A 27,596-nucleotide genomic window follows, 5' to 3' on the forward strand; every position below is an offset into this window, starting at 1 on the left:
TTTTGAGACGGAGTCTCGCTCTGTCGCCCAGGCTGGAGTGCAGTGGCCGGATCTCAGCTCACTGCAAGCTCCGCCTCCCGGGTTTACGCCATTCTCTCGCCTCAGCCTCCCGAGTAGCTGGGACTACAGGCGCCCGCCACCTCGTCCGGCTAATTTTTTGTATTTTTTTTTTTTTAGTAGAGACGGGGTTTCACTGTGTTAGCCAGGATGGTCTCGATCTCCTGACCTCGTGATCCGCCCGTCTTGGCCTCCCAAAGTGCTGGGTCTTTTTTTTTTAAATAGAGACAGAGTCTTGTTATGTTGCCCAGGTTGGGCTCAAACTCCGAGGCTCAAGTGATCCTCCCATCTTGGCCTCCCAAAGTGCTGAGATTACAGGTGTGAGCCACCATGCCTGGCCTAAAATTCTGTGATTTTATCCATAAATAATCATACATTTTAATTGGATTTATTTCTGGGTACTTGACATATCTTGATGTCATAAATGGCATTTTTAAAAAAGTCACATATTATTTTTGTTACTGCTATCCAGTATTCCTCAAATTTATCACTATTGCATTCTGTCAGTCATGGGTAAGTCTTTTTAAAATGCTGTTTGAACAGATTGCTGTCCTACTCAAGATAGAGAGTGGCTCCATGATGCCCGTTGAATCAAGTCCAAATGGCTCAAACATTCATCTTTTTTTTTTAATTTTTTTTTTTCTGAGACAGAGTCTCGCTCTGTAGCCCAGGCTGGAGTGCAGTGGCATGATCTCAGCTCATTGAAACCTCTGCCTCCTGGGTTCAAGCAATTCTTCTGCCTCAGCCTCCCAAGTAGCTGGGACTACAGGTGTGCGTCACCACGCCTAGCTAATTTTTGTATTTTTAGTAGAGAGGGGTTTTACCATATTGGCCAGGCTGGTCTCAAACTCCTGACCTTGTGATCTGCCCACCTTGGCCTCCCAAAGTGCTGGGATTACAGGCATGAGCCACCGTGCCCGACATCCATTATTCTTACTGCATCTCCATCTATCCATGGCCCTTCTCTTCCCACCTGAGCACCTGCACTTGACTTCAGCCAGGCTCATCCTCTCACTTTATTCTGTCCTCAGTGCCTCTATTCAACTCCTTCCATCTCCAGGAAAGCAACACTCTCCTCTCAAGCCTAGTCATATCTTTCCCATTTGGAAGGCTTAGTTCAAATCCCAGCTTGCTCATGGAGCCTAATAACGCCAGTCACATAGACTGTCCCTCCTTGATGATATAATATGGGCTTTTCAATCTACACTAACCTTTGCACACAATTCTGTACATTTTTGTTAGTTGCATGTGTATGTATTTATCTTTGTTCATATTTCCTGGCACCCCAAATTGCGCTAGCCTACCTACCACTGAGAACATCAGGGCTGAGAGGATCAAAAGTGGTGGGACGGCCGGGCGCGGTGGCTCCCACCTGTAGTCCCAGCACTTTGGGAGGCTGAGGCGGGTGGATCGCTTGAGGTCAGGAGTTTGAGACCAGCCTGGTCAACATAGTGAAGCCCTGTCTCTACTAAAAATACAAAAAATTGGCCAGGCATGGTGGCCGGCGCCTGTAATCACAGCTACTCCGGAGGCTGAGGCAGGAGAATCCCTTGAACCCGGGAGGCGGAGGTTGCAGGGAGCTGAGATCTCGCCATTGCACTCCAGCCTGGGCAACAAGAGCGAAACTCCGTCTCAAAAAAAAAAAAAAAAAAAAAAAAAAAGTGGTGGGACAAGAAGGCAGGGCTGCCGGAAGCCCATATAGTGCCTGTCTGCGAACTGGAGAAAGGCACTCAGCCTTGTGGAGGAACGCAGATTGTGGCATGTAGATCAAGGGCTGCATTTCAGCCTCCACTCACCCTTTCAGCCAGTGCCTTTGTGCAATGAAGAACCTCCACAACTGTACATGGCGGTGCTAGTGGCAGGTCTGAGTATGATGCATGTCACCCCATCTCTGTGTTTCATTGTCCCCAGGGCCTAAAGGCCAACATGACACGTCTTTACCAACTAATGTCAGAACCACAGTTTTCCCGCTGCTCCAAACCTGCCAAATACAAGAAGCTGCTGTTTTCACTCTGTTTCTTCCACTCTGTATTACTTGAACGCAAAAAGTTCCTGCAGCTTGGCTGGAACATCATCTATGGCTTCAATGACTCTGACTTTGAGGTTTGTATTAGCCAGGGGTCCTCATCCCAGCCCTCTCTCCTCATACTTCCTACCCCATGGCTCCCCTGTGGGACTATCCATGGACAGAAAACCTGTGTTGAGGCCCCATTGGCAGATTTCCTGCCATAACTCTGTGGGAATGGGGGCTTGGGTTGGGACCATGCCTAGGTGTCAGAGAACTTGCTGAGCCTCTATCTGGATGAGTACGAGGAGACACCTTGGGATGCACTTAAGTACCTCATTGCCGGCGTCAACTATGGTGGACATGTCACAGATGACTGGGACCGGCGCCTGCTGACCACCTACATCAATGATTACTTCTGTGACCAGTCTCTATCAACTCCCTTCTACCGGTGAGGGGGAGGTGGCACTGGGCAGGGAGCCAGAGGTCACAAGCCAGCCAGATGGCGGGATCAGGGGTGAGGGAAATGTTTGAGGAGAGGACGTGAGATTGGGAGAAGACAGAGTTTGTGGGATTGGGAGGGAGAGCAGGGCAGGGGGCTGGACAAATGGGACATGCATAGGCTTGGGGTCTTGGCCTGGCATTGAGGCCTGAGTCCCCATAATGTGGCAGTAATTATGCTACGACTCCCTAGGTTGTCAGCACTGGAGACTTATTTCATCCCCAAGGATGGGAGCCTGGCTTCTTACAAGGAATACATCAGTTTACTGCCTGGCATGGACCCCCCTGAGGCCTTTGGCCAGCACCCCAATGCTGATGTGGCCTCTCAGATCACTGAGGCACGAACCCTCTTTGATACTTTGCTTTCCTTGCAACCTCAGATTACACCCACCAGGGCTGGAGGCCAGACCCGGGAAGAGAAGGTAAAAAGAGCCCGGCCTGTGGCAGGGTGGGGTGGGGGGGTAAATGGTGAGAAGGGGGGGCTACACTCAAGAGCTCCTCCCTGCTCAGGTCCTTGAGTTGGCCGCTGATGTGAAGCAGAAGATCCCTGAAATGATCGACTATGAGGGGACCCAAAAACTGCTAGCTCTTGACCCCTCTCCTCTCAATGTGGTCCTTCTGCAGGAGATCCAGAGATATAACACACTGATGCAGACCATCCTGTAAGACAGATCGGGAACTCTGCAGAACATGGGAGGGGGTGAGGAGAGGCCTTCGCCTTCTGGCTAGAATGATGTTCCCAGGCCCATCCCATCTCTAACACTCCACCTCATCCTGCTCAGGTTCTCACTGACAGACCTAGAGAAAGGCATCCGGGGCCTCATCGTCATGTCTACAAGCCTGGAAGAGATTTTCAACTGCATCTTTGATGCCCATGTTCCTCCACTCTGGGGAAAGGCAAGATTATACCATTGTTGATCCTTCTCCAACAATGAGCTCCCCTCTCAATCCTGTGCCCCCCAATCTCCTGGTTCTAGGTGGGCATACAGCAAACTGTAGGGAGCCTAAACTTTGAAGTTAGATAGGTTCAAGGTTGAAACCTGGCTCTGCCATTCATTGACTGACTTCTTACAATTTATTAACTTACAGACTTTTACTCAGGGCAAATTACTAACCTCTCTAAGGATGTTTCAAAGATTCCCAGTACTGTGCATACCACTCAGTAGGTGTTTGGTTAATGGTACCTGGTTAATATTACTGCAGTCATTGTTATTAATGAATAGCTGTCATTGTATGCCTCTTTCCTGGAAGTCGGCTTTGGAGTTTTGTTCACCTGTAGTTGGGGAACAGGGGCTGACACCACATAGTCTTCTCATATCTGCTTCAGGTGCTCAAAATAAGGATTTGGGCTGGGCGCGGTGGCTCACGCCTGCCATCTCAGCACTTTGGGAGGCCGAGGCGGGCAGATCACCAGAGTTCCGGAGTTTGAGACCAGCCTGGTCAACATGGTGAAACCCCGTCTCTACTAAAAAATACAAAAATTAGGCAGGCGTGGTGGTGGGTGCCTGTAATCCCAGCTACTTGGGAGGCTGAGGCAGGAGAATCACTTGAACTTGGGAGGCGGAGGTTGCAGTGAGCCAAGATTGCACTACTGCACTCCAGCCTGGATGACAAGAGTGGAACTCTGTCTCAAAATAAATATGGATTCAAATGCATGGCTAAATGAGTGAATACACACGCACTCCTTCCCCAGGCATACCCCTCACAAAAGCCATTGGCTGCTTGGACCCGGGACTTGGCCATGCGTGTGGAGCAGTTTGAGCTGTGGGCCAGCCGGGCCCGGCCTCCTGTGATCTTCTGGTTGTCTGGTTTCACCTTTCCCACTGGCTTCCTCACTGCTGTGCTGCAGTCTTCAGCTCGCCAAAACAATGTGAGCAATATGCAAAGTGTGAGGGGGATGTATGCTAGGGCCATGTATGTGTTCTCCTCTTCCGGGTCCTCCCTTATTCTCACTTTCAACCCCCAGGTTTCAGTGGACAGCCTCTCCTGGGAGTTTATCGTTTCCACTGTGGATGACAGCAACCTAGTGTATCCCCCCAAGGTGGGAGCCAGTTGTGCTTGGGGCTCCGAGCAAAAATGGGAAATAATTGGACGAAAAGGGAGGAGAGAGTGAGTAGGCCAGGGGCGCCAACAGAAGTCTAGCTTCTCCCAGACCTGCTCCCATTTCTCCCCAGGATGGTGTCTGGGTCCGGGGCCTGTACCTGGAAGGTGCTGGCTGGGACCGGAAGAACTCCTGCTTGGTGGAGGCAGAGCCCATGCAGCTTGTCTGCCTCATGCCCACGATCCACTTCCGGCCTGCAGAGAGCCGCAAGAAGAGCGCCAAGGGTGGGACAGCTCCCCAGGCAGGACCTGCCTGTCCCGTCCCTAGTTTGGAACCTAACCCATTCTCTACTCCAGCCCATCCCACACCCGCTCCTGCCCTGCTCTCCCGGAGGCTCCAAGGATCTGACTCCTCCTCTCCTTTCCCCCAGGCATGTACTCCTGCCCCTGCTATTACTATCCCAACCGGGCAGGCAGCTCAGACCGAGCCTCCTTTGTCATCGGCATTGACCTGCGGTCTGGGGCCATGACATCTGATCATTGGATCAAGAGGGGCACTGCTCTACTCATGAGCCTGGACAGCTGAGACCTCCTCCCCTTCTTGGCTTGAGAGAGGGTCGGGGACTCCAGGAGCTCAGACAGATGTTGCACCTAGGACTGAGGCGGGACCTCACTCAAGACTTTGACCTTGGCCGAATTTGTGTGATGTGGCCCTGGAAATACCTAGCTGTGTTAGCCATAAAAGTGAAAGAGTTGTATTGGAGCTCAGTGCTGTAAAACACCCGCGACAACAAGCCTTAAGTCTCTCAATGCAATGGTGAGGGTCTGGGGAGGGAGGAAGCCCGAGCCTCACAGAGGACAGAGCTACTGGGGAGGTGCTACCGGACGGGGAAAGAAATGAGGGAGGTGGGGCGGCCTGGAGAGGAACGGAGGCGTGGCCCTGAAGGAATGGGCAGGGCGGAGCCGCCTGAAGAGGCTGTGGCTTAAGTCTCTGGGCAGGACTTCAGTGGGTGGGGCGGGGCTTACCTTAGAAGGGCGCGTGATCCAAATGGGGTAGGGATTTGTCAGGCAGGGATCAGGGCTGAACCCCGTACACTGCACCCTGAACCCACCACCCCCACCCGGCATCCTAGTCGGCACCCGCCCTGAGGCGAGCGGGACCGGCAGAAGACGGGGCGGAGCCGGAGAGGGGGACTGGAGCGTGAGGAGGGGCGGGACCACGAGAAGGGGGCGGGGCTGGGGAGCGGGGGTGCGGGTGTTTGTGTCGGAAAATCCAACTGCGCCACTGGGCGGAGCGGCCCCCCCAGCCCCGGCCTGGGAGAAGGGGGGGCCGCTCGACCCCCTGGGATACCTTGGGGAGCCTGAACACCTGGGACCCCCCCCAGAACCAGGTAACGGGGAGCCGCGAGGACGTCTAGAAAGAGGGAAACCTTCCTGGTGCAGCGGGGCAGGACGCCTGAGTCTCTGGAGGGGTAGAGCTGGGGATGGACGTTTGGGTCTTGGGAAGGGCACTGGGAAGACTGGGGCGAAGGTCATGGGTCCCCTAGAAGAGAGTACGGCAGGGAAGGAGGAAGAACTGGGAGGCAGATGTCTCACGTTCCAGATGTCCAGAGGGGCCTGAAAGGACTCCCCGTTCCCCTTGGGCTGGGATTCCCCTTCCCGACTCCAGGGCAGGGCGGGGCGGGGCGCAGCGGTCCTCACTGAAGGACAGGACTAAAGGGCAGAGTTTGCAGACAGGCCAATGCCAGGGCCCAGTAAGGTCAGATGGGTCAGACTTGGGTGTGTCCCTGTCCCAGGGCTACTTTAAGTCTCCCTCCAGTTCTCTGCGCGGGTAAGGTGTAGAAGCCTTAGCCTGACCTTCCCACCAGCGGCCCCGAGAGCCTCCCAGCGGTAGCCTTCGCCTCCATCCCATTCCCCCCACTGCGCCTCCCCTTCACTCCGTCTCGCCCCGCTGGCCTCCTCATCCCTAGTTCTGCTCCCACTCTGCCGTTCCCGAGCCCTCGCGCGCCCCGCACGGCTTCTCGGTGCGGAACCTTCCCAACGTAGCCACAAGATGGCGAGGGCGAGACGCGCACCCAGGGCAGCTGGGAGTGCGGGTGGGGGATGTGACCGTGAAAGTAGTGAAGCCCCCCGCCCCGGTCCGAGGGAAAGGTGGGCTGAGGCCCCCACTTGACTTCCTGTCATCTGGGCCCCCTCACAGGAAATTGTGGGCAAGAGGTCGCAGCGCACAAGATGGGAAGGAGGCTGGGGACTCTCAATCTCCACCTCTCCGGGCAGGGGTAAATAGTGGGGAGGGGGGCACGCGGGGCGGTTGCTAAGCGACGTAGATTCGCTTCCTGTTTGCTGCAGCTTATGCTATGACACTTGGGGGGGAGGTTAGAGCGGAGGGCCAGAAGACTGTGGGGAAGGTCGAGGGCAGGACGCCTGGTTCCCGGGACAGAAAGAGTCCTGGGAGGAAAGCGGGGAGGCAGCGAGCTGCGCCGCGACCGAAGGGGACTCGGCGATTGTCCGGAGGTGGGAGGGACCGAGGCGCAGCGTTCACCTCGGCTCCCCTGCCCTCCCCGGGGTTGCTTGCCTTGTTGCCAGAGTAACTGGTGGGCGAGAATTGGGAGCCGGATTCCCGAACTCTCCCGTCCGCCCAATCCGCTTCAGCGGTCGGTCCTGACGTCAGGGCCCTGGCAGCCAATGCGGAAGGGGCATGATAGCGACAGGAAAGGGAGAGGGGAGGGGCAGCGACGGAGGCTGGGAGGCAGCAGCTGCCCGGGACCCGCACGTGCACTCCCACACGCTCGCGCCCACCCCCCGCCCTGCGCCGCACGCGCCCGAGCACCCCCTTGCGCCTGCGCGGCGAGCCGGGCGCCCCGTCCCCTGTGTGGAGTCGGTGTAAAGCCGCCGAGGCTGCGCTTCTCAGCCCTTGGGGACCCACATGTCTCGGTCGGTCTGCACCGTTTCGCGGGTCGCGACCATAATGCCCAACCTGGCTCGGGAGGGTCGACTACCTGTTCCCCACCTCCCCCCAGCTGGCGCCCCACACTCCCAGGTGGGCTGGGCGGAGCTGTGGTTTCCGGCCCCATCTGCTCGGCCGCTGCTTTCCCGGGCTCTGGCTTAGGTTGCTTTCCCAAGAGAAAGCGAGCGGGTACCAGTGCCCTTTCCCAAGGCTTCTCCCGCCTGGGGCCAGCTGCTGTTGGCGGCGGGGGAGGGCACTGCGGGGAAGCCCCGGACGGCCCAGGTGATTCTTCTGGGCCATCACGCCCCTTCTTCGCGTGAATTCCTGCTCTTTGATGTGCACCGAAATCCTTCCCATTCCTAATGTTTCCTCTTCATTCGCCCCGGCGTTCTTTGAACCTCCCTCGGCTCCTTTCGGGCTGTCTGTCCCTGTCTCCACTCGTCCTTCTCCGCTTCTCCCGGTTATATAACTCTTCCTCTCGCCGTGTCCTGGTTTCAACTCCACAGACTCCGCCCTGGAACAGCGCGGGGAGGGGCGGGAGAGTTGGGGACCCAGACAGATTCCGGCTGGCGGCCGGCTGGGGCACGGGGGATCCTGCAGATGGAAGACGGAGCCCCGCGGGACCCGGTGCCCCCGTCCCCGCCTGCCGGCCCCCACCGAGATCTCGCCCAGGAGAGAGAAGGCACAGTATCTCCGAGGGGCGTGTCGGGCCGACTACAGTCAAGAAATGTGGGTTGGGAGGTCAGGGCTGCAGGCGGAGAGGAGGAGACAGGCAAGAGGCCTGAGTCCCTGGGATTGGAGTCGTATTAGGGGTAAAAGAGATAAGGACGCCTGGGTTTCTTATGTCTCCTTTTTGGGTTCCCAGAATTCCTAAGGGTGTTTCCAGGAAGCTTAGCGAGCACACCCACTCCGCCCCGTAGGGGTCAAAGGTCTGTGTTAGAGGTGGCCTGGGATGATGTCACCAGTGCACGTGCCCCGGGATGGTTGCCAGGCAATGAGGCTTCCTCCCCCTTCTATTCCCTCCCACCTCTGCCCCGAGTCCAGTTCCAGTCCCGTGCCATCTCTTTCCCCTCTCCCTTCCCTTGGTCTTAGCATCCTGCAGGTGGGAAACCCCGGCCTGGAGTTTTGTGAGGGGGAGGGGCACGGGTGTGGTGTGGCTGAAAGACTTTGCCCCTTGGCTGGGCTGAGGGAGCCTTGGGTCACTTTTCCCTAGATTGGCATCGAAGAGCTTCCCCTCTAAGGCTCCTCCCCCATAGAAAAAGCTACCTAGCCGTCTTTTTACTTTACCACCTGCTGCATGGCCAAGTGTCCTATTGCCCCCTTCCCCAGATTGATTTGAAGTGGGAGTGGTTGAAAGACGAGAGTTGTGTGTAGTATGGGGTACACACCAGCTTATCCCTGACGTCCCCTTAATGGCACACCCCCAGCTGCAAACAATGAAAGGAAAAGGGTCAAGAAACAGTATTAGGCTGAAAAGTCACGGTCTTTATTGTGTGTATGTAGGTGAATCGGTTTGTAGCCTCTCACTTGGTGGAGGGGGACTCAGTTGATCGCTATGGTTGTTCTTCTCTATTAAGTGCTAGGGTTGGTGATGGTATTGGAGTAACTCGGTTTGTGGTTTTATGTACCTTAGAGCTTGGACTGTCAGACCTGGATTCTAATTCCAGCTCTGTCACTTAGTGCCTATTAGGACTTGGAAAGGTCGGAACCTCTCTGAGCCTCGTATGTTAATCTTGAAAATTTAAATATCAACACCTACCTTGAAGGTCGCTGGGAGGAAAAAAATGAGATAATCTTTGCAAATCACTTAGCACAGTGCCTGGCACAGAATGAACACAGAATGAGTGCTTGTTGTTATGAAATACTTTTATTTATTAAATGGTGTTAGTTATTAGTTTATTATTATTGCTGTGGGTCTGCTCCAAACCAGCAGGAACCCTAGGAGTTTGTTAAAGGGGAGTGGATAGTTTGTGTTAATTTGGAGATTGGGGTTAGGGGGCTGGGGATTAGCTTCAACGGCTTTGTGCATTTTATTTGATGAAGGCTTTAGGCAGATTTGTATTGCTTTCTTTAGGATTATATTTTCCCCTCTTGGAGAAGAAATAGCTAAGACTATTCCGTGGGCCTTGAAAATAAAATAATTGTATTGTGGTTCTTGATTTTGAAGCAAGACCCCAGTCCCCTCCCATGTTGATCTCTGGAGCCTTTCATTTGCAAAGGGACTCCACAGTTTCTCTAGTGGGGACAGGGCTAGGCTGAGGGGTGTGTAAAAGGTTGGGGTGGGTGGAGAGAGACTAGTGCTGGGGGCTGCGGGGGGGGGGGGGGCTGGGGGGGAGGGGGGGAGGGGAGGAGGGGGGGGGGGAGGAGGAGGAGGAGGGAGGGGGTTGGGGAGAGCCTGCTACAGTTCTTTGTTTGACTCCGGGACTCAGGGACGGGGAGGAGGAGGGAGGGAGGCAGAGGCTGCAAGCGCCGGGGCAGGCCCAGGAGGCAGAGGAGGGACCGTCTCCCCCCCCCCCCCCCCCCCCCCCCCCCCCCCCTGCTGCTTCCCCCCCTCCCTACCCGGACTCCGGGGGCACCGCCGGGGGACAGACACCCAGCAGGTAACCCCGGCCTGACTCGCCCTCCCCTCTCTGATTTTCCTCCACACCTTCCCGGATGACCCCTTTTCCCCTTTCCGTTTCCCCGTTTCCCCCCGGCCTTGCCTCTTTTCCCTGGCCTTCCTTGTTCCATCGCCCCCACTTGGGCTTGTCGCCCGCTGGCCGCGCCGGCGTCTCGTGCAGCCTGATTCCCTTCTCGCCCGACAGCCTGTGCGTCCTAGGTCTGCCCAGAGCACCTTTTGGGGCTCTGTCTGGCTGCTGCTTTGGGCTCTTGCTTCCCTTCTGACCTGTCCCCTGGGGCTCTCGGGGAGGAGGGAGTCCCTGCCTTTTCTTGCTCCCCCCCAGTTCCCCGCCTCCCCAACTCTGGCCCCCTTTCTCCTTCTAGCAGTCTCTAGGGGTGGGGAGAGAACCGGAATTTAGGGGGCCCCCTGGAGGGGCAAGGGGCTGTGTGTCGCTGGGGAAAGGGGCTGTGAGTGTGTGTAGGGTGGGGGTGGGGGGGCAGTTAGAGACCTGGCTGCCTCTCTGTTGTCCCTTTAAATGGCCCTCACATTTCTGGGGACTCGTCGGGGGAGGTGGCAAGCCGCCTGCCTGGGGGGCAGGGCCCTTGGTTCGTCCACACAATCAGGGGTGGTAATGATTTAAAGGGACAGCCTCGGTGTGGCCGCTGCCACCCTGCGCCGGCGTGAGGGGGAGCCGGCAGGCCATGTCTGGGGAGGCTTGGCTGGTGAGCAGGGCATTTGAGGCTGTCTGTTGCTGGGCCTGCCAGGTCTGGGACAGTGCTGCGGCTGGGAAGGTGCAGTGAGGGGTGACAGCCTGCCTGGGGGGTACACAGCCTGGGCTTTTTCCCAGGGCCTCACCTTTGGCTCTACCGACTCCTTGGCCAAGAATCCTTGAGTCCAAACTATGGAGTCTGTCGGCCACCAGGTAGGGGCCACCGGCTGGTCTGCAGGGCAGGGGTCTGGCCTGGGCACTTTGGAGCTGGCACTTCAGCTTCTCCTTTTGTTGTTTGGCTCTGTGCACAAGAAAGCCCCAGCCCCTCCCCCAGCCCAGCTCCCCCTTCCCGTCCACATGCCCCCCTCACACATACACACACACACACACACACACACACACACACACACACACACACACACACACACCCCAGCTGTTGGACAGATGAATTACAGCCTCCGGCTTGGGGCCAGGGCTGGTGAGGGATTAAAGCTCTGGGGCTGGCCCTTTAAATGGCTGTTAGCCCCTCCCCCACTTTGTTGTCCAGACACCCCTCACACACCCCTTTGACCCCCTAAGCTGCCCCCTCACTCCTCCTCTTGGTCTGTCCTAAAGTCTGCCCACTCTGCTCTCTAGCCCTTCGAGAGTCCCTCCCCCAGCACAACCGCAGAACACAGATGCCACAGATTACATATATACACTCCCTGCTCCCAGGTTGTGAGCCTCCCTGTCCTGGAGAGTTCTAGCCTCAAGCTCCCTTCCCCAGCAGAAGGGCCTTGCCTGCCTGACCTCTCCCACCTACAGCTGACCACTACCCTGGCCCAGTGAGGGGGCCTTGGTGGGTCAGAAATAGCACCTCCCTGGGGGCAGTGTCATCAGCAGCCACAGAAGCTTGCGGAACGTTGCATCATGGGGACTGGGGGCTAGAGGCCTGAGTCTCTGGGGCAAGGGGAAGGATGGGGGCTGGAAAGCTAGGGAATATAGAGATTAGATTGGGACCCCAAGTGTTTGGGTCCATAAGGGCAGAGCAGAAAACATAGGTCCCTGAGGAGTGAGTCTGAGGGGAGGGCCGACTTAGCTCTGACCCCTGATGGACACCTGATTCTTGGCCTTGGACCTATGCTAAAAGACCTAGCTTGTCTATGAGGGTTGGGAAGGGAGTGGGCCTCTATCACCTTCTTAGGCCACATAAGAGGAAGGAGGTGATGGGGAAACAGGATATTGCCTTGGGGTTGCCAGGGAGGGGAGGCTTGCAGCAGAGGCTACTTCCAGGCTCAGGCCCAGACTCAGAGTTCTTGCAGGGGAGGATGGCCCCTCCCTGTTAGGCCCGTTCATCTAGTCTGGCTACCTATGCTGCTAGCCAAGACCTGCCTGCACCCGCCTGGGGGAAGACGAGGGGGCAGAGTCCAGAGGGTGGAGTGTCTGGTGTCTTCATAAGGTTGGAGAGGACACAGAGCTGAAGGAAGAGGGTCTGCATGCCCTAGTGCTGGGACTCAGGCTGGGTTGGATGCAGATATCAGGGCAGCTGGGGCCACCCTGGGGCTAGGGAGTCTCAGCAGGAGGGTCCTGTCAGAAGAGGGATCATGGGTTGGGGGTCTACTATAGACTTACTCAGATGCCATATCATGGCCCCTTCCCAACTGATCCAGCCTGCTTCCCAAAGGGGAAGGTTGGATGACCACTTTGGGGATGGCTTTTTCTGGTTGCCATGGAAACAGATTCTCCCATTGTATCTGACCACCAGAGCCAGGTTTCTCCTTAATGAGGGGGGCAGGGAGCCCAGGGAAATTCTCCAGCCTGGGAGACCCCCACCTCTAACTGACTTTTTTCTTTTAGGTTCCCCCCAGGGCAACATGCCGGCCCCGTAGCACTGCCCACCCCACCCACTGTGGTCTGTTGTACCCCACTGCTGGGGTGCTGGTTCCAATGAGACAGGGCACAGCAAACTCCATCTGGTAAGTCCTGTCTGAGTGGCCGTCTCTCCCCAGCAGTCTAACTCTGCACCACATGGTTGGAGATACTTCATATGATCTGGGTCATGCCCACCCTTCAGAATGGTCCTGTCCAATTCTAAGCACCCCACCATGTGGTGCTTGAGTGGTTTAGCCCTCCTGGTTTATGGACCTCCCTTCTATCTCCTATAAATGGTTCAGCCCTGTACTTCACCAGCCTCTCCACTACTACCAAAAAATCTTTCCCCCATATCTCCCTAGTGCTACAACTCAGTTGCTTATTGAATGAAGATAGAGTTTGCAAGCTGAAAAGTGGGTATGAGCTACCCTGGAGGAATTTTTTCTTGGTAGGGAAAGGGCTTTGTCCTTATAGGAGTTGTTGAATACCCTGGCTTTTGGAGAGTGTTCAGAATTTATTTGGGGAGATACTGGAGATCACTGCCAGCTATTGCAGTCTTGGCATTTCACCTTTCCTTCCAGATCTCTTTCAGTCCCGTTCTCTCCCCAATGCACTACAGCATTTGCCCCCATACCTAAGTCTTACTCTTCTGCTTCCCTCTCTCATTCTGTCAGTTCTCTGCCTGAGGCCCTGCTTTATTTCTCATTCCTTTGTAGGAGAAAAGGGAAGATAATCCCTAAGCCAGGGGCTTACGTTCTCTGTGTGGTGTTCTTCCTCATTACATAAGGGATTTCTTGAGTGGGACTGTCTTCTTCTATGTGTCTCTCACTATTTTGCATGATGTTTTGCACATTGGGGTGCATGGTGGATTTGTGTTGAATAATGTTAACTGAATGAGCTTCATTACCAAGAACCTATGACTTCTGAGATTGGCTGCACAGCCTCCTACCTTCTCCTCTAGAGGACGTGAGACATTGGGGATGGTAATACGGGTAGAGCTGAGAGGAAGGTTGGCCCCAGGAGATGGCCTGTGAGGATAAAACTGAGGGAGAGTAGGACAGAGGCAGTATATAAGCATGGTAAGAATGTGGTTCTGGAAAGAAGCCTAGCTCTTTCATTCTTCACTTGCAGAATGACTTTGGCCAAGTCACCTAGCCTCTCTGGGCCTCAATTTCCTCATCTGTAAAATGGGGGTAATCAGAGTGCCCTCTATGTCAGGTTTTGGGGAGGAGTAAAAGAAATGCTTGTAAAATAATACAGTGCCCGGTATGTAACAAATATGCACGAAATGCTAGCAATTACCACTACCACAGTGGGAGCCACAGGGAGCTGTGAGGATAAGCAGGGATGTCGAGGGATGGGACAGAACTTGACTGAAGGCAGACAGACCTCCAAATTCTTGACTCAGACAGAGTGATCACTGATCCAGCGAGACGTCAGAATCCAGAGGAGTGTAGCAAGGAGTCAGCAGGGTGGGCCTGCGCCAGTGTCGCCCCGACTCTGTTCAGTAACATGAAGGCAAACACAGAAGGGCATGTGCGGAGACACACGTGATCACGCCAGTGATGCAGAGGCAGACCCAGACAAAAGACCGAGACAGGAGCTAGGCAGACACACAGACAGACAGCCCCGCGGAGTCATGTAGACAGGGATAATGACAGGAACGCGTCAGACACAGGCACAGAGGGAGACAAGATGAGCAGATATGCAGGTGCACATGGAGACAGACACCGGGACCCACGCACAGCCGACCGTGTCAGACAGACTGGTGAACACAGCGCCCAGTCAGAGGCAGACACAAGGCCTGCAGTGACACATAGCGGGCCGGGGCCGGCACCGTCACTCCTCGGTGGGGGGCGGGGAGGGGCCGGCAGCCAGGGGAAGGCTGGGGAAGGGAATCCCGGGCGGGCGGCCTGCCCGGGTGGCTGAGTCACAGCGGAGCCTCAGCCGGCGGCCCTCCCCTCCGCCTCCCCCTCCCCCAGGTAAGAAGCGAGCCTGTAACCCCTCGCTTCCACCAGGCGTGATGAGAACGGGCAGGGAGCGGGTTGCGACCAATGTCCTGGATCGCCCCACCTCGGCGCGCGCGCAGCATGCCCGCTGATTGTCGGCTCGGTAAAACACTATCTGTGGGCTCTTGTCTCTGGCCGTCACGTGAGTTTGCGTGCGCACTTCAGGCCTCTTCCACGCGTCCCGCGCGGCTGCGGCGCTGCGCGGAGGGGCTCCTCGGCTCAAGCCCAGAGAGAGTTAAGTGGGTGTGATTGATGGAGTATTTCTCTCTTGGGGCTCCAGCGGGGGCGGGGGTGTAGGGGGTCGGTTAAAGTCCCGAGTCCAGGGCCCGGATGGAGGGGGCGGAGCTGGGCTTTGCCGGGAGTGCCCGGATGGAGGGGGTGTGGCCTCGGCGGCAGCGGAATTAACCCTTTCAGAGCCGCTGGCTCCCAAGGTTGTGGGTCGGGTCGGGAGAGACTGGAATGTCTGCCTCAGAAGTATATCAACCTCCCAGCCTGGCTCTGGCCGCGTGCGTCTACCTCTCGCCTGTCTCCGAGGAGTCTGTGGGTGTCAGTCTTTGTGCCTGTCCGTGGTCCCCTCCCCTTGGTTAGTATGGACACCGGGAGTCAGGGAGGGTTATTCTTGACCCAGAGCGAGAGTGGAGGTGAGAGTGGAGCGCGAGCCGGCGGCGGCTGGGGAACAGGTGCAAGCGCCGCGTCGGGGCTGCCCGGCACGGGGAGGGGCTATCGTGGGGGAAGACGAGAGGGGAAATTCCGCGGGACCGGTGGTGAGCCGGTGTGTGGGCTGAGGAGTTGTGTCTGCCTCTGACTGTGTGTCTGTGTGTGTTCAGGGAGGCGGGGGCTGAGTCAGTGGGAAGAGGGGAAGGTTTTCTGGGTGACTCACGCTCCCCCACCCCAAACCTGAATCAGAGCCCGAGGGAGGGCTTTGTATGGGGGGGCGAGTGAGGAGTCCAGCGCCTGTGTCCCGGGTGCGGACAAGGATCCGAGGTGGCTGGGCAGAATGAGTGTGTGTTTAGTGTACAGGAAGTTTTGTTTTCAAGTGAGGGCTTTGTATTCTTGGGTGCCGGTATGGGGCTTTGTGGATAAAGGTGGAAGAGCAGGGGGCTGGAGGGACAGCACTCACTGACTTAGGGAAAGCTGAGTCAGTTCCCCGTGGGAAAGGGGAAGTGGCAGAGGGGAAGTGTCATCATCGCCGTAGGGGAAGCTGCCTTTCCTGGTAACTGGCGGCGCTCTTGGGACCATTTCCCAAGCAGGCATCTGCTCCTCTGTTGTCTGGTTCCCCGGCTCCCCCACCACGTCTGGTCCCTGGGTCTCCTCCGCGCCCCTGCCTCGGTACTCGGGTGGGGGCAGTCTGGGAGTGCCATGCTTGACCACAGTTCAGCGCTGTACCTGGCTTGGTTACTGATGGAAAGGATGCTGCCTCTAGTGAGGAGAGAGTTCTGACAGTACTACCACGTGAACCGCGGAGAGGGTCTGCGGGGCCCAAGCGCCCACAAGGGCTCGGCGGGAGAGTGGCACGCAGGGACCTGTAGGGTCCAAGAGCTTCCATACAAACAAACGACCTTACCCCTTCGGGAAGGAAGGCTCTTTTCACCAGAAACCCGTCTGCCCTTGTGGGCTGGGTGGAAATTTCCCCACAGCGCAGACTTCTCTCAACGAAGGCGAACTTTCCAGCCACCCCCAACCCTTCGTCGCGCACTCTCCCCCGGCTTCCTGCCCGGCGCTCGCTCCAGCTGGAGCGCTGGCCCCGCCCCCGCCGCTTTGTACTCGACACTCGCCTCTCGCTGCTCTTTGTACTCTAGACTCTCAATGGACAGATCCCGGGAGCCGAGCCGGCTCCCTACCTGCGGGGACGCCGGGTAGGCGCGGAGGAGGCGCGGGGTCGCAGCTCCTGGGCTTAGAGGGGCAAGAAGGAAGAGCTGGGGCTAAGGGGAAGGTGCCCAGGAGAGGGGAGCGCTGTGCCAGTCGGGGGTCCAGCCGGCACCAAAGCGAAGGGGTGGGGGGGGCGTGAAGGAGGAAGTGAAACGGGTTCTGGGTTCTTTAAGGGAGTGGGCGGTGAGAGTGGGACAAGGGTGATGTCACTGCCTGTCGGGCCCCGCCCTCATCCCTCCCTCAGGCCCCCCCCCCCCCGTACATTTTACACACACCGCTTCCGCTGCGCAAGTAGCCACGTCACGGGCAACCCCCGAAATCCCCCCCTCCCTTGGGGGGCGGGGGCCACGTGGGCCATGGGGAACCGCGTGGCCCCGGCGGGTAAGGGCAGAGAGGATACGCGAGCCACGAGAGAGGGGCCACTTGGGACCGCGGTGCGCGACTTCTCGGAAGTTGGGGGACTAAAAGGGGGTCTGATTTTGGGGGTCGGTCAGTATTGAAGACCCAGAAAGCCAGGGGAAGTAGAGGACCTGGAGCAACTGGGTATGAGACTGAGGGCTTGACCAAGGTTTGGGTCGGGGTCAGGCGTTGGGGGTGGAGCGCCCTGATAGCGGCGTGGATGGGTTTGGGTGCCGTGTAAGTCGCTGTGGCTGGCCAGCCCTAAGCAGTTATTAGGGGCGCTCGGGGTAGGGAGGTCTGTCACTGGGCGAGGTGAAGTGAGGAAGGGGAGGGACGTCTTTTTTGCGTTCTGCATCCGTCTGCCGTCAGTCGGTCTTGCGGTGGCCGGGCGCGGGGCTACTCGAGCGGCCTGGCCGTGGCCACCGGCGGCTCTGGGTGCGTGAGGCTTGCGGGTAGCGCCAGCCCCCATGCCGGCCGTAGCGTGCGACTCACCGGCCTCATCCGCCTCATCCGCCTCATCCGCATGCGTCTTGTCCTGGCTGCCTTCTGGCCCTGACGGCCGGAGTGTCAGATCCTAGATGGGGACCCAGGGTGGGAGCCGCGGGGTCACATCGGGGTCACCCCGGGCTGAGCCCGTCTGACCGCCTCCGGCGCCCCTCCTCCCCCGGCCACCGCTGCCGGGCTCACCTCGCTCCCATTGGTTCCGGCCAGGCTGTTACTGAGGCGGAGACACGGGTGATGATTGGCTTTCTGGGGAGAAAGGAAGTCCTGTGATTGGCCAGATCTCTGGAGCTTGCCGACGCGGTGTGAGGACGCTCCCACGGAGGCCGGGTAAGCGGGCCGCTGCGTTGCGGGTCGGCCGGGTGGCTCCGGACTGGAAGCCTAGCAGCGCAGCTACCCCGTCCCTCTGACCGGCCTTTTGGTTCCCTGCCACACACATCCTGGCTCCCAGCCACACTCCTGGGCCTCTAGGGACTGGTTGGGCTGGGTGGGCCTCCCTTTGGGGAAAGCTAAGGCCGGGCCCTTTGCACAAATGACAGATTGGTGGATGCCACAGTCCGCCCATCCCAGCCCCTGGGCCTTGGCTATGTGCTGGCCAGCTCGTCTCACTCCTTTTCCTCCTCTCTGTAGAATTGGCTGTGAAAGGACCCAGGAAGCCATCTGGGGGTAGCGGGCACTCTTAACAAAGCGGCTGGAGCCGGACCATCGTCCCAGAGAGCTGGGGCAGGGGGCCGTGCCCAATCTCCAGGGCTCCTGGGGCCACTGCTGACCTGGTAAGGGAATATCTGGGGCTGAGCTGGCTGGATGTACACTGGCAGCTCTGGTTTTGCCTCCAGTAAGAGCATAATTTCTTATCCCCAACTCAGGCTGGATGCATCGGGCAGTGGACCCTCCAGGGGCCCGCGCTGCACGGGAAGCCTTTGCCCTTGGGGGCCTGAGCTGTGCTGGGGCCTGGAGCTCCTGCCCGCCTCATCCCCCTCCTCGTAGCGCATGGCTGCCTGGAGGCAGGTGAGAACTTGGGGCCCTCTGTTTCCAGGCACACCTCTTTCCATTTCTGTACCCCTCAATCTGTGCCATTCTCCCTGGGTTCCTGTCATTCTGTGGGTTTCTGTGCATCAGCCCCCTCCTGCCTAGGTAGGACAAGATTGCTCCTCCTTGCTGTATGTAACAGACTCCTTCTCTCTCCAGATGCTCAGCTAGCATTGGGCAGCCCCCGCTTCCTGCTCCCCTACCCCCTTCACATGGCAGTAGTTCTGGGCACCCCAACAAACCATATTATGCTCCAGGGTGAGTGGATAGTTGAAAGTTCTGGGAGTGGGAGGTAAGGCTGGGGCCTTGAAAGAGTCCCCTCAAGCCCAAACCCAACCCACACCCCCACCCCTTCTGCTCTGTAGGGCGCCCACTCCAAGACCCCTCCATGGGAAGCTGGAATCCCTGCATGGCTGTGTGCAGGCACTGCTCCGGGAGCCAGCCCAACCAGGGCTTTGGGAACAGCTTGGGCAACTGTACGAGTCAGAGCATGACAGTGAGGAGGCCACACGCTGCTACCACAGCGCCCTTCGATACGGAGGAAGTTTCGCTGAGCTGGGACCCCGCATTGGTCGACTGCAGCAGGTAGGAAGAGGCAGGGCATGGGGGACAGGATTGTACAATTGTGCCTTCTGGTTCAGTGCCCCACCTGACATGTGTCCCTGCCCTGTGTCCCCCCACCCCCAGGCCCAGCTCTGGAACTTTCATACTGGCTCCTGCCAGCACCGAGCCAAGGTTCTGCCCCCACTGGAGCAAGTGTGGAACTTGCTACACCTTGAGGTGAGGCTGGCACTGGATGGGTTAGGGAGAAAGGCCAGGCTGTGCCTGCACCCGTGCCATTTTCTCTTCTCTCTTTTTGTTCTCAGCACAAGCGGAACTATGGAGCCAAGCGGGGAGGTCCCCCGGTGAAGCGAGCTGCCGAACCTCCAGTGGTGCAGCCTGTGCCTCCTGCAGCACTCTCAGGCCCCTCAGGGGAGGAGGGCCTCAGCCCTGGAGGCAAGCGAAGGAGAGGCTGCAACTCTGAACAGGTGTGGGTATAGGGGGGCCAGCAGGCAGTAAGTAGGCAGGACTTGGGCAAGGAACGGGATTCTCACACTCTCTTCTCTCCTAGACTGGCCTTCCCCCAGGACTGCCACTGCCTCCACCACCATTACCACCACCACCGCCACCACCACCCCTGCCTGGTCTGGCCACCAGTCCCCCATTTCAGCTAACCAAGCCAGGGCTGTGGAGTACCCTGCATGGAGATGCCTGGGGCCCAGAGCGCAAGGGTTCAGCACCCCCAGAGCGTCAGGTGAGCCCCTGCCTGTTGCCTTTCACCTCTCACCTGCAAGTTCCATGCTCTGTATTCCTCACCCTACATCCCCATTTATCTCCTATAGGAGCAGCGGCACTCGCTGCCTCACCCATATCCATACCCAGCTCCAGCGTACACCACGCACCCCCCTGGCCACCGGCTGGTCCCGGCTGCTCCCCCAGGCCCGGGCCCCCGCCCCCCAGGAGCAGAGAGCCATGGCTGCCTGCCTGCCACCCGTCCCCCTGGAAGTGACCTTAGAGAGAGCAGAGTTCAGAGGTCGCGGATGGACTCCAGCGTTTCACCAGCAGCAACCACCGCCTGCGTGCCTTACGCCCCTTCCCGGCCCCCTGGCCTCCCCGGCACCACCACCACCAGCAGCAGTAGCAGCAGCAGCAACACCGGTCTCCGGGGCGTGGAGCCAAACCCAGGCATTGTGAGTGACAACTGCGGGTGAAGGGGGGCATGGGTGGAGCTTGTCTTGAGGTGGCCCGAGCAATGCTCTGACCACCTGCCTCTACACTTGCAGCCCGGCGCTGACCATTACCAAACTCCCTCGCTGGAGGTCTCTCACCAGGGCCGCCTGGGGCCCTCGGCGCACAGCAGTCGGAAACCGTTTTTGGGGGCTCCCGCTGCCACTCCCCACCTATCCCTGCCACCTGGACCTTCCTCACCCCCTCCACCTCCTTGTCCCCGCCTCTTACGCCCCCCACCACCCCCTGCCTGGTTGAAGGGTCCGGCCTGCCGGGCAGCCCGAGAGGATGGAGAGATCTTAGAGGAGCTCTTCTTTGGGACTGAGGGACCCCCCCGCCCTGCCCCACCACCCCTCCCCCATCGCGAGGGCTTCTTGGGGCCTCCAGCCTCCCGCTTTTCTATGGGCACTCAGGATTCTCACACCCCTCCCACTCCCCCAGCCCCAACCACCAGCAGTAGCAACAGCAACAATGGCAGCCACAGCAGCAGCCCTGCTGGGCCTGTGTCCTTTCCCCCACCACCCTATCTGGCCAGAAGTATAGACTCCCTTCCCCGACCTCCCAGCCCAGCACAGAACCCCCAGGACCCACCTCTTGTACCCCTGACTCTTGCCCTGCCTCCAGCCCCTCCTTCCTCCTGCCACCAAAATACCTCAGGAAGCTTCAGGCGCCCGGAGAGCCCCCGGCCCAGGGTCTCCTTCCCAAAGACCCCCGAGGTGGGGCTGGGGCCACCCCCAGGCCCCCTGAGTAAAGCCCCCCAGCCTGTGCCGCCCGGGGTTGGGGAGCTGCCTGCCCGAGGCCCGCGACTCTTTGATTTTCCCCCTACTCCGCTGGAGGACCAGTTTGAGGAGCCAGCCGAATTCAAGATCCTACCTGATGGGCTGGCCAACATCATGAAGATGCTGGATGAATCCATTCGCAAGGAAGAGGAACAGCAACAACACGAAGCAGGCGTGGCTCCCCCACCCCCGCTGAAGGAGCCCTTTGCATCTCTGCAGCCTCCTTTCCCCACCGACACAGCCCCCACCACTGCTGCTCCTGCTGCCGCCGTCACCACCACCACCACCACCACCACCACCACCACGGCCACCCAGGAAGAGGAGAAGAAGCCACCACCAGCCCTACCACCACCACCGCCTCTAGCCAAGTTCCCTCCACCCCCTCAGCCACAGCCACCACCACCACCACCCGCCAACCCGGCCAGCCTGCTCAAATCCTTGGCCTCCGTGCTGGAGGGACAAAAGTACTGTTATCGGGGGACTGGAGCAGCTGTTTCCACCCGACCTGGGCCCTTGCCCACCACTCAGTATTCCCCTGGCCCCCCATCAGGTGCTACCGCCCCGCCGCCCACCTCAGTGGCCCCTAGCGCCCAGGGCTCCCCACAGCCCTCTGCTTCCTCGTCATCTCAGTTCTCTACCTCAGGCGGGCCCTGGGCCCGGGAGCGCAGGGCGGGCGAAGAGCCAGTCCCGGGCCCCACGACCCCCACCCAGCCGCCCCCACCCCTGCCTCTGCCCCCTGCTCGCTCTGAGTCTGAGGTGCTAGAAGAGATCAGCCGGGCTTGCGAGACCCTTGTGGAGCGGGTGGGCCGGAGTGCCCCTGACCCAGCCGACCCAGCGGACACAGCAGAGCCAGCGGACAGTGGGACTGAACGACTGCTGCGCCCCGCACAGGCCAAGGAGGAGGGTGGCGGGGTGGTGGCAGCGGCGGTGACAGGCAGCTGTAAGCGGCGACAGAAGGAGCACCAGAAGGAGCACCGGCGGCACAGGCGGGCCTGTAAAGACAGTGTGGGTCGGCGGCCCCGTGAGGGCAGGGCAAAGGCCAAGACCAAGGCCCCCAAAGAAAAGAGCCGCCGGGTGCTGGGGAACCTGGACCTGCAGAGTGAGGAGATCCAGGGGCGCGAGAAGTCCCGGCCCGATCTTGGTGGGGCCTCCAAGGTCAAGCCACCCACAGCTCCAGCCCCTCCACCAGCTCCTGCACCTTCTGCCCAGCCCACACCCCCATCAGCCTCCGTCCCTGGAAAGAAGGCTCGGGAGGAAGCTCCAGGGCCACCGGGCGTCAGCCGGGCTGACATGCTGAAGCTGCGCTCACTTAGTGAGGGGCCCCCCAAGGAGCTGAAGATCCGGCTCATCAAGGTAGAGAGTGGTGACAAGGAGACTTTTATTGCCTCTGAGGTTGAAGAGCGGCGGCTGCGCATGGCAGACCTCACCATCAGCCATTGTGCTGCTGATGTTGTGCGCGCCAGCAAGTGAGTTGGCTGCCCGTGTGGCCCAGGGACAGGCTGTCTTCCCCCATCACCCTGATGTTTGTGTCTTCATTCCACTATCCTCCCACAGGAATGCCAAGGTGAAAGGGAAGTTTCGAGAGTCCTACCTTTCCCCTGCCCAGTCTGTGAAACCGAAGATCAACACTGAGGAGAAGCTGCCCCGGGAAAAACTCAACCCCCCTACACCCAGCATCTATGTATGTGTGCCACTTGGCCTCAGAACCACCCCTGCCAGAGGGTTCTAAGACAGTGTTGGGGACTGCTGGGGTGCTCTGAGCCTGGGCCAGGGCTCTGACCCCAGCTCTCCTGGTCATGTCTCAGCTGGAGAGCAAACGGGATGCCTTCTCACCTGTCCTGCTGCAGTTCTGTACAGACCCTCGAAATCCCATCACAGTGATCCGGGGCCTGGCGGGCTCCCTGCGGCTCAGTGAGTATGGGGGGCAGAAAGTGTCAGGGAGGGCTGCAGGGGTTTGGGGCATGTAGGACTCTATGAGAAATCCCACACTTGAAGACTCAGGACAGTGGCTATGAGGAGTCCACTGAGTGATGGGTCAGCTGGCATTGGACTCTTCTCCCATCTGTCTCCAGCATTTGGCAAGGGGGAGGGGGCCATAGTCAGGGCCTGATGAGTCATTTCTGAATTTTTTGTGATTAAGCATGAGAAGAATACAGATTTTAGAAAAACCCTGAAGACCTGTGATTTTGGGGCTCTCAGTCTTTTGTTGTGCAAAATTTCAAACACATACAAAATTAGAGGAAGCTGTATAGAAATACAAAGGTCAATCTTGTCTCCTTTAAAGGTATACAGGTATACCTTCCCCACTCTGAGTTATTTGAAGCACATTTTCAGGCTTTCACTTGACTGAATCTTTAATTGGATCCAATGGTAGCTCAAAGAAGCTGCTGTTTTGACTAGAAAGACTCCAAATGGGGGGGAAAAAAGCTGCCATTGAGCACCTACTATGTGTCAGATGTGGTGCACACGGCCACTTGCACACCTGGGAACACTGGTTGAGGGGCTGAGTCCTTGAGCAGCTGCAGGAGAAAGAGGGCTGGTGAGGATGCAGATAGAGGCCAGGATGCCCAGCTTTCTGTGGGGCTAGGGTTCCTGCCTATTTCTCCTGGACTGAGCTCTACTAAGCCTATGACCACCCTGTCAGAGCCCAGAGGAGTAGGAAGGGAAAGGGTCGGTTGGGTCCTTGGTCCTTATCCTCTGCCTCTGCCCCAACATCCTGCTTGGCCCTCCCTTCCAGACTTGGGCCTCTTCTCCACCAAGACCCTGGTGGAAGCAAGTGGCGAGCACACCGTGGAAGTTCGCACCCAGGTGCAGCAGCCCTCAGATGAGAACTGGGATCTGACAGGCACTCGGCAGATCTGGCCCTGTGAGAGCTCCCGTTCCCACACCACCATTGCCAAGTACGCACAGTACCAGGCCTCATCCTTCCAGGAGTCTCTGCAGGTGAGACGACAATGTGGCAGAGGCAGGTCCTGGGACGGGGCTGCGGTGGGAGGGCTCTCGAAAGGTGTCTGACCCAGGTCTGCCTACCCTCTGGCTGAGCAGGAGGAGAAGGAGAGTGAGGATGAGGAGTCAGAGGAGCCGGACAGCACCACAGGAACCCCTCCTAGGTACCGTACAGGTGTGCCCCTTCCCTTTCTGCTTCCTTCCCCTCCCTCTGCTCTCCACCAACCTGTGCTTCTTCGCCCCAGCAGCAGCACACCAGACCCGAAGAACCATCACATCATCAAGTTTGGCACCAACATCGACCTGTCTGATGCCAAGCGGTCAGTGGGGCTGAGGCCAGGGAAGTTGGGCCAGGAGTGCTGCCGGGACCTCATGGCGGGGGCGGGGTGTAGCTTCTCTCTTGTCCACTTTCACGCCGCAGGTGGAAGCCCCAGCTGCAGGAGCTGCTGAAGCTGCCCGCCTTCATGCGGGTAACATCCACGGGCAACATGCTGAGCCACGTAGGCCACACCATCCTGGGCATGAACACGGTGCAGCTGTACATGAAGGTGCCCGGCAGCCGAACGCCAGGTGCGCTCCACGCCTGTGCGCGTAGCTGCGGGAAGCGCGAGAGGAGGGGCTGGGCGCTCAGCTGTCAGCCAATGAGGGCAGAGGGCGGGGCTGTCGGGGATCGCGGCTCCGACCTGGCCAGCCATGCTGTTCTCTGTCGACCCCTGCAGGCCACCAGGAGAATAACAACTTCTGCTCCGTCAACATCAACATTGGTCCAGGCGACTGCGAGTGGTTCGCGGTGCACGAGCACTACTGGGAGACCATCAGCGCCTTCTGTGATCGGTGCGTGCCGTCCTGCGCAAGTCAGCCTGCCGCGTCCCCGCCCTCGGTCCCCAGTTCCCACCTGACCTGTGGCCACCCCGCAGGCACGGCGTGGATTACTTGACGGGTTCCTGGTGGCCAATCCTGGATGATCTCTATGCATCCAATATCCCTGTGTACCGCTTCGTGCAGCGCCCCGGAGACCTCGTGTGGATTAATGCGGGGACTGTGCACTGGGTGCAGGCCACCGGCTGGTGCAACAACATTGCCTGGAACGTGGGGCCCCTCACCGGTGAGAGGGTGGGGCAGGTGTTGGTATGGTGTGGGGCCTCAGCCGCAAGGCCTGGGAGGCTGGGGCTTGGAGAGCCGCCAGCAGTGAGGGAAGGGTCTTGGGCCTAGGTGTCTGGGGGCTGTTTGAGAGTCCTATTATGATCGCCTCTGGCCCGCAGCCTATCAGTACCAGCTGGCCCTGGAACGATACGAGTGGAATGAGGTGAAGAATGTCAAATCCATCGTGCCCATGATTCACGTGTCATGGAACGTGGCTCGCACGGTCAAAATCAGCGACCCCGATTTGTTCAAGATGATCAAGTGAGGACCCTATTTGGGTGGGAGCCCACCTCCACTGACCGGTCCCTGTTCTTGTTCTTCCTGTCTGACTCCACCCCATTCTTACTGACTCCACCTCCATCCTTGTCTGCCTGTGCCCTGAGTGTTACTGTGCTGGGGAGGCTAACTAGGTCCCTGCTGTCATGACCTTTCTTAGTGGTCCAAATAGACAAAAACCACAGGAAATTTCGCCTATAACAGACGCCCAGGACAGAGGATGTGACCCAGACTTGAAGCGGGGAGGTCTCCAGGGGAGGGCCCTGGGGCTGTCCACCCCTCTGCCCCTGCTCCAGCCCTGCACCAGGCTTCCTCCCTGCTGGTGGTCTCAACACAACCCCACTGCTCCCCAGGTTCTGTCTGCTGCAGTCCATGAAGCACTGCCAGGTACAACGCGAGAGCCTGGTGCGGGCAGGGAAGAAAATCGCTTACCAGGGCCGGGTCAAGGACGAGCCAGCCTACTATTGCAACGAGTGCGATGTGAGTGGGCCGGCTCCCCTGCTCCCCTGCTCCCCGTGAGTGTCCACAGTGGCCCTCCCTCCCCCTGACTACCCTCTCCTCCCTGCCCCAGGTGGAGGTGTTTAACATCCTGTTCGTGACAAGTGAGAATGGCAGCCGCAACACGTACCTGGTACACTGCGAGGGCTGTGCCCGGCGCCGCAGCGCAGGCCTGCAGGGCGTGGTGGTGCTGGAGCAGTACCGCACGGAGGAGCTGGCTCAGGCCTACGACGCCTTCACGCTGGTGAGGGCCCGGCGGGCGCGCGGGCAGCGGAGGAGGGCACTGGGGCAGGCTGCAGGGACGGGCTTCGGGAGCCCAGCCGCGCCTTTCCCTGAGCCTCCGCCGGCTTTCTCCCCCCAGGCCCCAGCCAGCACGTCGCGATGAGGCCGGACGCCCCGCCCGCCTGCCTGCCTGCGCAGGGCGCCGCGGGGCCACCAGCACATGCCTGGGCTGGACCTAGGTCCCGCCTGTGGCCGGGAAGGGGGTCGGGCCCAGCCCTTCCACCCCATTGGCAGCTCCCCTCACTTAATTTATTAAGAAAAACATTTTTTTTTTTTTTTAGCAAATATGAGGAAAAAAGGAAAAAAAATGGGAGACGGGGGAGGGGGCTGGCAGCCCCTCGCCCACCAGCGCCTCCCCTCACCGACTTTGGCCTTTTTAGCAACAGACACAAGGACCAGGCTCCGGCGGCGGCGGGGGTCACATACGGGTTCCCTCACCCTGCCAGCCGCCCGCCCGCCCGGCGCAGATGCACGCGGCTCGTGTATGTACATAGACATTACGGCAGCCGAGGTTTTTAATGAGATTCTTTCTATGGGCTTTACCCCTCCCCCGGAACCTCCTTTTTTACTTCCAATGCTAGCTGTGATCCCTGTACATGTCTCTTTATTCACTTGGTTATGATTTGTATTTTTTGTTCTTTTTTTGTTTTTGGTTTTTAATTTATAACAGTCCCACTCACCTCTATTTATTCATTTTTGGGAAAACCCGACCTCCCACACCCCCAAGCCATTCTGCCCGCCCCTCCAGGGACCGCCCGTCGCCGGGCTCTCCCCGCGCCCCAGTGTGTGTCCGGGCCCGGCCCGACCGTCTCCGCCCGTCCGCCCGCGGCTCCAGCCGGGTTCTCATGGTGCTCAAACCCGCTCCCCTCCCCTACGTCCTGCACTTTCTCGGACCAGTCCCCCGACTCCCGACCCGACCCCAACCCCACCTGAGGGTGAGCAACTCCTGTACTGTAGGGGAAGAAGTGGGAACTGAAATGGTATTTTGTAAAAAAAAAATAAATAAATAAATAAAATAAAAAAATTTAAAGGTTTTAAAGAAAGAACTATGAGGAAAAGGAACCCCGTCCTTCCCAGCCCCGGCCAACTTTAAAAACACAGACCTTCACCCCCACCCCCTTTTCTTTTTAAGTGTGAAACAACCCAGGGCCAGGGCCTCACTGGGGCCGGGACACCCCGGGGTGAGTTTCTCTGGGGCTTTATTTTCGTTTTGTTGGTTTTTTTCTCCACGCTGGGGCTGCGGAGGGGTGGGGGGTTTACAGTCCCGCACCCTCGCACTGCACTGTCTCTCTGCCCCAGGGGCAGAGGGGTCTTCCCAATCCTACCCCTATTTTCGGTGATTTTTGTGTGAGAATATTAATATTAAAAATAAAAGGAGAAAAAAAAATC

General features: G+C 58.6%; 2 protein-coding genes across 11 annotated transcripts in view; both read left to right on the forward strand.

Annotated features, from left to right (window-relative positions):
* Positions 1-5,189, forward strand: part of DNAH2 (dynein axonemal heavy chain 2) — a 133,364-nt gene extending 128,175 nt beyond the window's left edge. Inside the window, exons 76-84 of the mRNA XM_031934294.1 lie at positions 1,969-2,160; positions 2,329-2,513; positions 2,757-2,985; positions 3,074-3,225; positions 3,346-3,460; positions 4,257-4,433; positions 4,530-4,604; positions 4,738-4,888; positions 5,035-5,189. Coding sequence (XP_031790154.1) covers positions 1,969-2,160; positions 2,329-2,513; positions 2,757-2,985; positions 3,074-3,225; positions 3,346-3,460; positions 4,257-4,433; positions 4,530-4,604; positions 4,738-4,888; positions 5,035-5,189 — 1,431 coding nt within the window. The remainder of the gene's footprint in view (positions 1-1,968; positions 2,161-2,328; positions 2,514-2,756; positions 2,986-3,073; positions 3,226-3,345; positions 3,461-4,256; positions 4,434-4,529; positions 4,605-4,737; positions 4,889-5,034) is intronic.
* Positions 5,190-5,842: 653 nt separating this feature from the next.
* KDM6B (lysine demethylase 6B) lies at positions 5,843-27,594 on the forward strand. Of its 10 annotated transcripts, none has more exons than XM_023193297.1 (24): positions 5,843-5,994; positions 12,695-12,813; positions 17,698-17,817; positions 18,118-18,260; positions 18,354-18,495; positions 18,676-18,774; positions 18,882-19,101; positions 19,204-19,296; positions 19,383-19,544; positions 19,628-19,810; positions 19,899-20,246; positions 20,340-22,528; positions 22,617-22,743; positions 22,868-22,973; positions 23,800-24,005; positions 24,108-24,172; positions 24,254-24,328; positions 24,430-24,578; positions 24,728-24,842; positions 24,926-25,113; positions 25,271-25,412; positions 25,781-25,907; positions 25,999-26,169; positions 26,287-27,594. In XM_023193297.1, the coding sequence occupies exons 5-24, from the start codon at positions 18,359-18,361 to the stop codon at positions 26,308-26,310; spliced, it is 4,926 nt and encodes a 1,641-aa protein (XP_023049065.1). In that variant the 5' UTR covers positions 5,843-5,994; positions 12,695-12,813; positions 17,698-17,817; positions 18,118-18,260; positions 18,354-18,358; the 3' UTR covers positions 26,311-27,594. The 10 variants fall into 10 exon arrangements, with proteins under 10 accessions (XP_023049065.1, XP_023049067.1, XP_023049057.1 ...); XM_023193299.1 differs by having other exon boundaries at positions 24,257-24,328; XM_023193289.2 differs by having other exon boundaries at positions 25,999-27,594.
* The last annotated feature ends 2 nt before the right edge of the window (positions 27,595-27,596 follow it).

The sequence above is a fragment of the Piliocolobus tephrosceles genome, chromosome 16 (assembly GCF_002776525.5).
Source record: "Piliocolobus tephrosceles isolate RC106 chromosome 16, ASM277652v3, whole genome shotgun sequence".
NCBI lineage: Eukaryota > Metazoa > Chordata > Mammalia > Primates > Cercopithecidae > Piliocolobus > Piliocolobus tephrosceles.